The 10,063-nt window shown below is 38.9% G+C and overlaps 1 protein-coding gene across 1 annotated transcript; it reads right to left on the minus strand.

Moving 5' to 3' along the window:
- Positions 1-290: 290 nt before the first annotated feature.
- On the minus strand, positions 291-4,305 carry LOC121795097 (IAA-amino acid hydrolase ILR1-like 6). Its single transcript, XM_042193545.1, has 5 exons — positions 3,734-4,305; positions 3,343-3,468; positions 1,291-1,605; positions 1,046-1,174; positions 291-949 (listed from the first exon to the last, which is right to left on the minus strand). Exons 1-5 carry the CDS (start codon positions 4,208-4,210, stop codon positions 542-544), a joined length of 1,455 nt encoding a protein of 484 aa, XP_042049479.1. The 5' UTR covers positions 4,211-4,305; the 3' UTR covers positions 291-541.
- Between the last annotated feature and the right edge of the window lie 5,758 nt (positions 4,306-10,063).

Consider the following 10,063-nt stretch of genomic DNA (forward strand, 5'->3'; position numbering starts at 1 on the left):
AGGCGAGGAAGGTGGACGCCGTGGCGGAGGTGGTGAGGGAGATGATGTAAGGAGGGGGTGAGGCTGAGGGATGAGACGGTGACGACGGTGGGTGAGGCTGAGGGATGATGGAAGGTGGACGCCGTGGCGGAGGTGGTGAGGGAGGTTTGGGTTTAGGGTTTCTGTCAAATTTGACGGAACCGTCCAAAATGGATCAAATGTGACCCGTTTTTATTTGTGAGGGACCGAATAATTCAAAAGATAATGTTTTGGACCAAAATCCAAAAATCGCAATATGTTAAGAACCAAAATGAGACTTTAATCAATATTATATAAGCCAACGGCATTTCACTTGGAATCAATGTATAAAAAGATACATGATTATAATGAAGCATAATATAGCTAGAGAAATGGTGGCTCTACATGAAGAGAGAGAAAAGAATGAATAAATACTCTTAATTCTCCTCCTGCTCCTATGAACACAGCCACCCTTCTTAGGATGGGGGAGAGAGAGATAATACTCTGATGCTTCCATTTACCTGTTTCCTAATTTAACCAAAATTTAAATATGCACATTACCATTGCTCTCAACGAACCCCGTGTACAGCGCGCGTTCGCTTAGATATCTCTCAGCAATCGCGGCATGAGTCGCTGCACCCACAGCGAGTGCGTCTTCGTCAATCATGAAATGAGGGGAGTGCGCCGAGTGCACGGAGCCGAGTGTCTCGTTCCTGATGCCTATGTAGAAGAAGGCCGCGGGGACCACCTCCGAGTAGAAGGAGAAGTCCTCGGATCCCATGACGGGCTCCACGACTTGGAAGTTGGCGGGTCCCCCTAGGTCGGTGCTGACCCTCTTCACGTGCTCGTACATCAGGTCGTTGTTCACCATGGGAGGGTAGATCGAGTCTGAGTCCTTGAAGAAGTCGACAGTTGCTGAGCACTTGTAGACCTTAGCTTGGGCTACTATCACCTGTTGTGAGATGATTCAAGGTTAAAAAACATGGGTCATTCATGGCTGCCCTATTACACAAATAGTTAAAGACTGCTCGGATGAATTGTCACGGACCTCTTCTATTCGTTTTACAAGCCGCTGTAAGCTTGCGGTAGAGAACGCCCTCAAGGTGCCACCAAAAGCTATGCTCGTTGGCGAAACATTAGGATCGTCTCTACTGTCCATGAAAGTAACAGAGACAACCTGGGGTATATAATCAGTACCGAATATTATTAGTTTTCGCACATCTATTAGAACTAGTGATATAACTTCATTCTTTAGGAAGAAATGGCAGTGTAGATATTGAATTTGTAACCTACCTGAGAATCCAAAGGATTTGATTCGCGGGATACAATGCCCTGTAAACTGATCACTGCGGCTGAGGCGGCTAAGACAAGGTCACTGGAGTGATGGGAATTCCCACCAGTGATCTGCTGGCCAGTTATAATAGCCTTAAAGAAACCACAACCAGCTAGTAAAGGACCGGATCTTGACCCGATGACAGACGTTTGGAGAAGGTGCGATACATGCATCGCGAAGATGGCTTCAACATCTTCAAGAGCTCCCTCTTCAATCATTCTTTTTGCTCCATTCCCAGCTTCCTCTGCTGGCTGAAAGAGCAGAATCACTGTCCCCTGCCATAAGCACAATATTGGGCTGAGTTAAAAATAAGTAGTCACCTCATTACAAGAATTCAAATACTTCCATTAATACATTTGACATTATCCAATGACCCCATGATTCTAACAGCGAATTAGGTTATTCTCGTCATATATTAATGTATTTCCGTGTAAGACCTTTAATGATAGAAGAACCGACAGGAAATGATAAAAATGCAATAATCAGTAGGTGGATACCCTTTGGCAATGGCCTTTTGGAAAATTCACCTCATATGGAAGGGTACAAAATAGGTGAGGCAAGGTCCCTGTCTAGAACAAAGTCGATTCTTACTGATGTGCACACTGATCAGTAAGAAAATGAAAGATCAATCGAAGATTAGTGGCGCACACTACGACCACATATCTTAGTGGCTATTTAAATTGTTCACGTCGCTTCAATTTACCTCAAGTCTATCATAATTATGCACAACCTGAGATCCAGAACTAGCTAAGACTTTTGATTTTATCTTTCTAATTTATTTTTCAAAGAGTCACGCTCAAGCTTAGGAAGGAATCTTGAATACAGATCACTTGCTCCCCTTTCAGACCATAGTTACCAATTCCCCTCGCCACCCACTACCATCACCAACATAACATGACGAGACACATGAAAGAGAAACCCTAAACTTTTCGCCGATTATGATGTAAATGGTCCCCTGGTGCAAGTAGTTGGCAGTCACTGTCTAGAATTTACCAGCACATTCCCAAAGACGTGGATTATTTTACTGCTCATGCTAGTACTAGAAGAGTATCCTGTACATCTCACTCTGTTCCGATCATACAAGTCTGTTAACCTGATGTGGCCTTTCTGAGGAAATACATAAATGTCATGGGGCATGATATTTATTGAGACATGATAACTTTGAATAACTGTACTAGGAGGAATTGAAAAATGCCTTTGATCTTTCCTTATCAAAAACTTTCTGGTGACACATGATCCACGAAAACTTTCCTTATCAAAATGCTTTAAATTTGTTAGTTGAAAAACTCTCAACGAAATTTCGAATTTCGCTACATTTGATGCCAAGCCAAGTTACTCCACTAACAAAGCATCAAAATACTCTGTTAGTACTAAGATGACCGTAAAGTGTTATTCCCCCATCAAAAAGATGAAATTAATTAGGAAGAGACCCCTAACTTAGTCATGTACAGATAAAAGCCAGCAACCACATGTCAACAGATTCCCTAGTAAGATCAGAGTCTTGATTCTCTTAATCACATAAAAGCATTAATATAAGAGCACTAATGTGGCTTATTCTATCCGCAACTTGCATCGACTATTATTCAAAACATAATTCGACACCATCATTACGATTAGCTTAAGGATGATTCATGTGGCTGAACTGACCTTCAAGTGATTCGACACCATCATTTCGCTACATTTGATGCCAAGCCTAGTTACTCCACTAACAAAGCATCAAAATACTCTGTTAGTACTAAGATGACCGTAAAGTGTTATTCCCCCATCAAAAAGATGAAATTAATTAGGAAGAGACCCCTAACTTAGTCATGTACAGATAAAAGCCAGCAACCACATGTCAACAGATTCCCTAGTAAGATCAGAGTCTTGATTCTCTTAATCACATAAAAGCATTAATATAAGAGCACTAATGTGGCTTATTCTATCCGCAACTTGCATCGACTATTATTCAAAACATAATTCGACACCATCATTACGATTAGCTTAAGGATGATTCATGTGGCTGAACTGACCTTCAAGTGATTCTCCCGAGCCTTGAGGATCCTAGCTGCACCCATGAGCATCGCCACGTGAGCATCATGGCCACAGGCGTGCATTTTACCCGCGTTTTTGCTCTTGTGCTCCCATTCAACGGCTTCCTATCAAGAACAATAAATGCCATATTTGAAAAACAGAGGATTTTCCACAGGTTTAGAGGTCAAAAATTGGTACCATATTCATAAACATTAGGTGGAAGTCAATTAGGCATACCACCAACAACGTACAAACTAATCTTCCTTTTATTCCCTAACAATGGTCCCCTCTTTCCACCGAATCAAATTAAGGAAAACACGCGAAAGACGAACATGGAAGGTTTACTAAAGGGGGGAAAATAAATAAATTAGGGATTTAAAAAAGTAGAACCTGGATCGGCAGAGCATCCATATCGGCTCTGAGGGCGACGAACGGCGCCTCTCCGGTTCCGATCATTGCCCTGATCCCCGTTTTAGCCAATGGAAAGCGGTAGCCGACATCCAGACCGTCCAATTCGCGGCGGACGAGGCGGCTGGTCTCGTGCTCCTCGAAGGCTAGCTCCGGATTCTCGTGTATCGCGCGGCGCACGGATTTTATCCACTTCACGAAATCCGATCCCCGCGCGATCCTCGTGATCTCGTCGGCGGCCGATTTCTTCGCCACCTGCGCCGCTGAGGAGTGGTTTTTCAGCTTCAGCGGCGGATTCCTCAGCGAATTGAGCGCCGATTCGAAATAGGAGAGGATGTCGTTATCTTTCGACCGCTCCGTCGCCGCTTCCGGCGGCGGCGCGGTGGTGATCATGCAGGAGAAGGCGAGCGCGGCGACCGCGAGAGAGAGGAACGGCGATTTGTGGAGATGCGTGTTCATTGCTAGTGTAGAAGTAGCAGTAGTATTACTACAGTTGAGTGTATTTTGAGAGAGAGAGGTCTGTTAATGGAGTTTTTCTGTTTTTAAAGAGAGACTGGGAGAAATGTAGGGAGTGTAACGTGTGCTGACCCGAATAGCCCGCCAAATTTATAGGGTTAGGACTGGAAATTTCTAACCCGATAAAATTAAAACACGATTAGCTTGCACTCGATTAACCCGCAATCCGTTAGGGCCAGACCAGAAACCCGATAAAATTTCTATTCTTCTAATTTTTTTTACTCCTAATTCGACACTTCATTGATTAATTTTAACTAAAAAATAACTTTCAATTTTATATTAAATATATAACTTATATATTGAATTTTTATTAATATAATAATTGATAAATAAATTAAAAACTTTAAAAAAATATTTAAATTTTTAAAACATGCATTAAAATTCCATAAAATATCCTAAATATTAGTATTTGATCATGTTTATAATTGAGTTTAAGCATATATCTCAAACATGTCATAATTAAATGTTTTACATTGTATGAATATTAGTAAGTTTAATCGTTATTTATTAGATTGATCGCATGTTAATATTATCGGTAACAACCCGATTAACCCGCTGGGCTAGCCCGAAACTAGAGCTTTTAGGGTTGAATTTTTATAATCCGAAAAAAATCACAACCCGATTAGCTTGCACCCGATTGATCCGTAACCCGAATAGGGTTGGCCCGAAACCCGATGGGCCGGCCCGATTCGCATCCAGAGAGAAATGGTGTAGAAAAGGAATTAAGGAAGGTATTGGTAGAATAAGAACACGTGGGGAAAAAGGACTTAGTATTGAAAAGCACAAATAGATATATGTCACGTGGGGGAAATGGTGAGTTGATTAATCAAGTACGTTCATACTACCACTGCTGTGGAGCCCGCCATTATCCAAGTGAAGAATTATTCTTGCTATTTTTGGTTGCAACTCTAAATAAGATTTTTATCTAATTTTAAATTCAAAATTGTCACATTTTCTATAGACATTATTGCCAAATTTCATCGGTATGACTGTCAAATTTTGATGATAATAAATAAATGCCATTTCTATTTATGTAGTATGATGTTTCATACAATAAATATTGTTACGTTTTAAGATGTAGAATTTGATTTAGAGATAGATATGTAAGCAACACATAAATATCACTTTGATTATGAACTTGCGTGTAAATATGTGGCTCTTGCTCTCAGGGATCTAATAGAAGCTATGCATTTATATTGTAGTGGAAAATTGCTTTTTGTGGATATGAATAGTGTTTTGCATGCTTTTAAACCTCACAATATTTTGTGCTTGTGCATTTTACATAAAACTCGCTATTATTTTTTGGGACGTTTTACCCGAAATGCTCATAGTTTAGGTAAATACTATTTAGTATTCATCCTTTCATTTTTGGGATAAAATGTCCAAAAAAAAATTATGACGGTCGAAATAATGACTTGTCAACTGAAATTACATGTTGATTATCTAAATTATACATTAATTATCCAAAACTACACATTGATTACTCAATCGACGTGTAATTTCGATTGTCATGTCGATATTCCAGAAGTCATATATTTTTTGTAGGATAATATTTTTCAAAAAAAGAAAAGAAATGATGGTTAATTACCTAAATGGTACTCTTACATCTGTTTATGAAAAATGAAAACTTTAAAATGACACAAATTTTAATGCATAATTGGTAAAATAAGATAGATAGAAAAAAAAGATAACTGAAGTATTGTTAGTGGATAATCGATATCCACCCCATTAGAGAGAGAAAATATTTCCTAAAATTGAAAGTAGAGAAAGTTTCTATTTTTAAGGGATGAAGTAAAATGAAATAGTTTCTATTTTTAAATGACAAATTTTATAAGACCTTTTCTGATAAACATCTAAAACAATGTGACAAAATTGACCATTTATTATTATATTTTAATAGTGTAATACCAATATAAAATCAATTGATAAGTACATTAAATCAAATAAAATTTCCGCTTTTGAAAAGATTTGAATCTAGGTACTGTATTAATGAGAAATGATATCCTACCTATCTTATGTTAGCTTCTTATATGAGCATCACTCTCGTTTGACGAATGTTTGGTGTTGTTCGTTTCGATTTATATATTTAGTTTGTTTCTAATACACTAAAAAATGTTATTGAAATTTTTAAATTTAACAAAATTCATAAAAATCAAAATTCAATTTACTCATTTTCTCTATACTTCAAATAAATTAATAAAATTACAAATCAAGCTTTGATTTTATGAATTTTGTGATAAAAAATTCAATAACATTTTTTAATGTATCAAAATCAAATTAAATATATAAATCAAAACAAACAACGTTAAATATGCGTCAAACGAGAGTGCTTTTGACACATAAAGAGCTCACGTGAGATATCTTGCATATCATTTCTCCTGTATTAATCCTATAAAAAGATATACTGCTGTATATCTTTGTCGTTGATGGTTTTTGGCCCTACTAGTCCAAAACAAATTCTTCACAGTTAGGTTATGGAGCATTTAAACTACAAAGTATTTACATTCCCAAAGTATTATGTACGGAGTAATACAGTACTATTTTTCTTCGATTCGAAATTCTTAACAAAAAAATTTGCGGTGCAAATAAAAGTTCACTATTTAAGATTTTAAGTTACCACATATTGACGTTTAAAAATATAGTAGTATAGTAAAATTCATTTGGTTTTGACATTAGCTTTGTAGGTGTGAATTAAATGGAGTCCATAGTCAATTTCTTATTCTAATTTGTGGGCCGTATATTAAACAGTACTAGTACTAATAAACACAAAATAGATTTGAGTATTTAAGTCAATATGTACTAAGTACTTAGGTCATCCACAACGCTGTTCTTATACCGTTCCTTAAACCACTATTTGAGGGTCCTACTGTACTTTTTTACTCCATTCCTTAACTAAGGAACGGAACCTGCAACCCTCCGTTCCTTAACCGTTCCTTAACCGTTCCTTAAATTACTATTCATTCAATTTCATTTTTTTTATTTCCAACCCAATTCAATTTAAATAAACACACTTTAAAAAATAAACACACTTTATTAAAAAACACACAACATTAAAAAAAATTACAACTTAAACGTAAAAAAATAAAAAGCACACAATTAAAATCCTAAAAAAATAAAAGTACACAATTTTAATAATTTCATCCGCCAAAATTTGGCCAAATGTGCTCAATTAGATCATGTTGGAGTTGGGTGTGGGCACTAGAGTCGCGTGTCCTTGCACGAATAGATAACCGTTCTTGTATAGACGGATGCGCTCCACTTCGAGGCGGACTACTTGCGGTTGAGCTTCCGGGGGATTCGTCGTCGAACCAATTTCCCGCCTCGGGTCCTTCGTCTTGGACAATCATGTTGTGCAAGATTATACACGTATATACATGATGTCGACCATGTTTTCCATGAACCACGTACGAGCCGGGGCTTTGATGATGTTGAAGCGCGCTTGGAGAACCCCGAACGCCCTCTCCACATCCTTGCGAGCAGCCTCCTGCTTCTGCGCAAAAAGAGTCTGCTTTGGGTTCGCAGACCCACTACACGTCTTCACGAAGATAGGCCACTTCGGGTAGATGCCATCGGCGAGATAGTACCCCATTTTATAAAGCCGGTTGTTGGCGACGAAGTTGATGGCCGGCGCTTTACCATCCAAAACTTCGGTCAAGAGGGCGGACTGGTGGAGCACGTTTACGTCGTTGTTCGACCCGGGGACCCCGAAGTACGCGTGCCAGATCCAAAGGCGGTAGTCGGCAACGGCCTCAAGTATAACGGTTGGGTGGGTGCCTTTGTGGCCGCTCGTGTAGGACCCCTTCCACGCCACCGGGCAATTCTTCCATTGCCAGTGCATGCAATCAACGCTGCCGAGCATCCCGGGGAATCCGTGCACTGTTTCGTGAAGGTTGAGCAGGAACTGACAATCGGTCGTGCTTGGCCTTCGGAGAAATTCGTCGGTGAAGGCTGCCCGGACGCCTTGGCAGAATTTGAGCAAGCACATTCGCCCAGTGCTGTCTCCGATGTGGAGGTATTCGTCGAACATGTCGGCCGTTTGTCCAGTCGCAAGCTGGCGGATTGCTGCAGTACATTTCTGCAGCGTCATGTGGCTGGGACGGCCGACCGCGTCGAACCCTTCCTGGAAGAACTCTTCCCGGGCTGCCAAAGTATTCGCGATGTGGAGAAATAACGGTTTCCCCATGCGGAAACGGCGACGGAAGTACGTATCTCCCCAAACCGGGTTATCGCAGAAGTAGTCGCGTACTAACCTTGCGGCAGCTTCCTCCCGGTTACGATGGATGTACGTACGGGAGCGTCGTTGGGGCGGCGCGGCTTCTTCCGCCTCCCGTCGTCGATCTTCTTCAAGTGATTGTTCCAATATTTGACGCATTTGTTCATAAGGATCCATTAGTTTGATTAAATTTGGGAGAAGGAAAATATAGTTGATTAGAGATGAAAATTGGGGTGGAAATAGAGAGGAATAGATGTGTGTTTGTGATTGAAATGAGTATGAAATAGGAGTATTTATAGAGTAAATAAATAAAATAAAAATTTAAATAAAAATAAAAAAACGGATATAAAAAAAACGGTCTCATTACCGTTGCAAATTTTTTTTTTATTATTAAATTCGAATTTAAAAAAAAAATGAATTATTGCGTCACCGGACGAAGCCCACTCGCGGGGCAGCGAGTGGGCTTCACGCGTCGAATGGGAGGCCGCCACGTCGCCTCGGCGCGTGGCGGAACGTTCCGTTCCGCGTTCCTCCGGAACGGAACGCGGCACGGCATAGGAATGGCGACGGCACGGAACGGCGACGGAACGCACCCCGCAACGCGTGCCGCCGCGGAACCGTTCCGCCGGAACGGCATAGGAACCGCAACGGCACAGCGTTGCGGGTGCCCTTATAAATTCATCTTTTGGATAGTATTTTGACATATCCCACTTGCTAACATAATTACATTTACTAGTGGGTCAGATTCAAAATGCTAATCCAAAACTTGTGGAATTCAAATTTACAATCTCTTCAATTATTAGATTATTATCAATATTTACCAATGCATATTAATTACAGTGCATATGAATGTTGATATGGGTTTTGCTTTTTAGATAATTAAGTTTCATTTGAATAAACATAAATTTAATAGTTCAACTTTTAATTTATTTTTCTAATTTTTTATAGTGTCTATTTAATAAAAATGATATTGATCCATAAAATCACAAACTTTGACTAAATTTTGGTATTTTCCAAAATCTTTAAAATAGTCTTTAATCACAAACTTTACATTTTCTTTGTTATTTCACACGGCAGGTCAATCACCATATCCGACTAATTTACTTGCATTTTTTTTGTCATATTTGACACTACCAAATCAACGTGGTTTTTTACGTGGCTTTTTATCCTATTTGTCACAAACTTAAAAAGTGGTCTAAAATATCATAAATATTTCACGTTTGCCACACAAAATAGGTTTTTCACTGAATATATCTTAGATGCAGTTGAGAAATAACACACATAATATAAAATTTGTGATATTTTAGACTAATTTAAAAATTATTAGAAATATCAAAATTTGGCCAAAATTTATAATTTTAAATATCAATATCCCCTAACTAAAGGACAAAGAACCATTATTTCTAATTTACTACTCATTAAGTAAGCTAGATCGATCAACTTGCGTTAGCAGGGTAATATATACATCTGTCCTTTCCTTTGTTATTTCCTAGCTATTTTGAGTTTGTTTTGCTCTTTCCCTATTTCTTTGAAAATACTGTATAAATTTTATTACAGATAGAAAATAAAATATTCTTAGTTAA

The sequence above is a fragment of the Salvia splendens genome, chromosome 1 (assembly GCF_004379255.2).
Source record: "Salvia splendens isolate huo1 chromosome 1, SspV2, whole genome shotgun sequence".
Classification (NCBI taxonomy): domain Eukaryota; kingdom Viridiplantae; phylum Streptophyta; class Magnoliopsida; order Lamiales; family Lamiaceae; genus Salvia; species Salvia splendens.

What these genes read in the sequence shown, in the direction of transcription:
- LOC121795097 (XM_042193545.1), bottom strand. Translation starts at nt 4,210, where the DNA reads ATGAACACGCATCTCCACAAATCGCCGTTCCTCTCTCTCGCGGTCGCC. An exon ending in CAAATCCTTTGGATTCTCAG is followed by an intron (nt 1,175 to 1,290) that starts GTAGGTTACAAA and finishes TATATACCCCAG; the next exon opens with GTTGTCTCTGTTACTTTCAT. An exon ending in TTGTAAAACGAATAGAAGAG is followed by an intron (nt 950 to 1,045) that starts GTCCGTGACAAT and finishes ATCTCACAACAG; the next exon opens with GTGATAGTAGCCCAAGCTAA.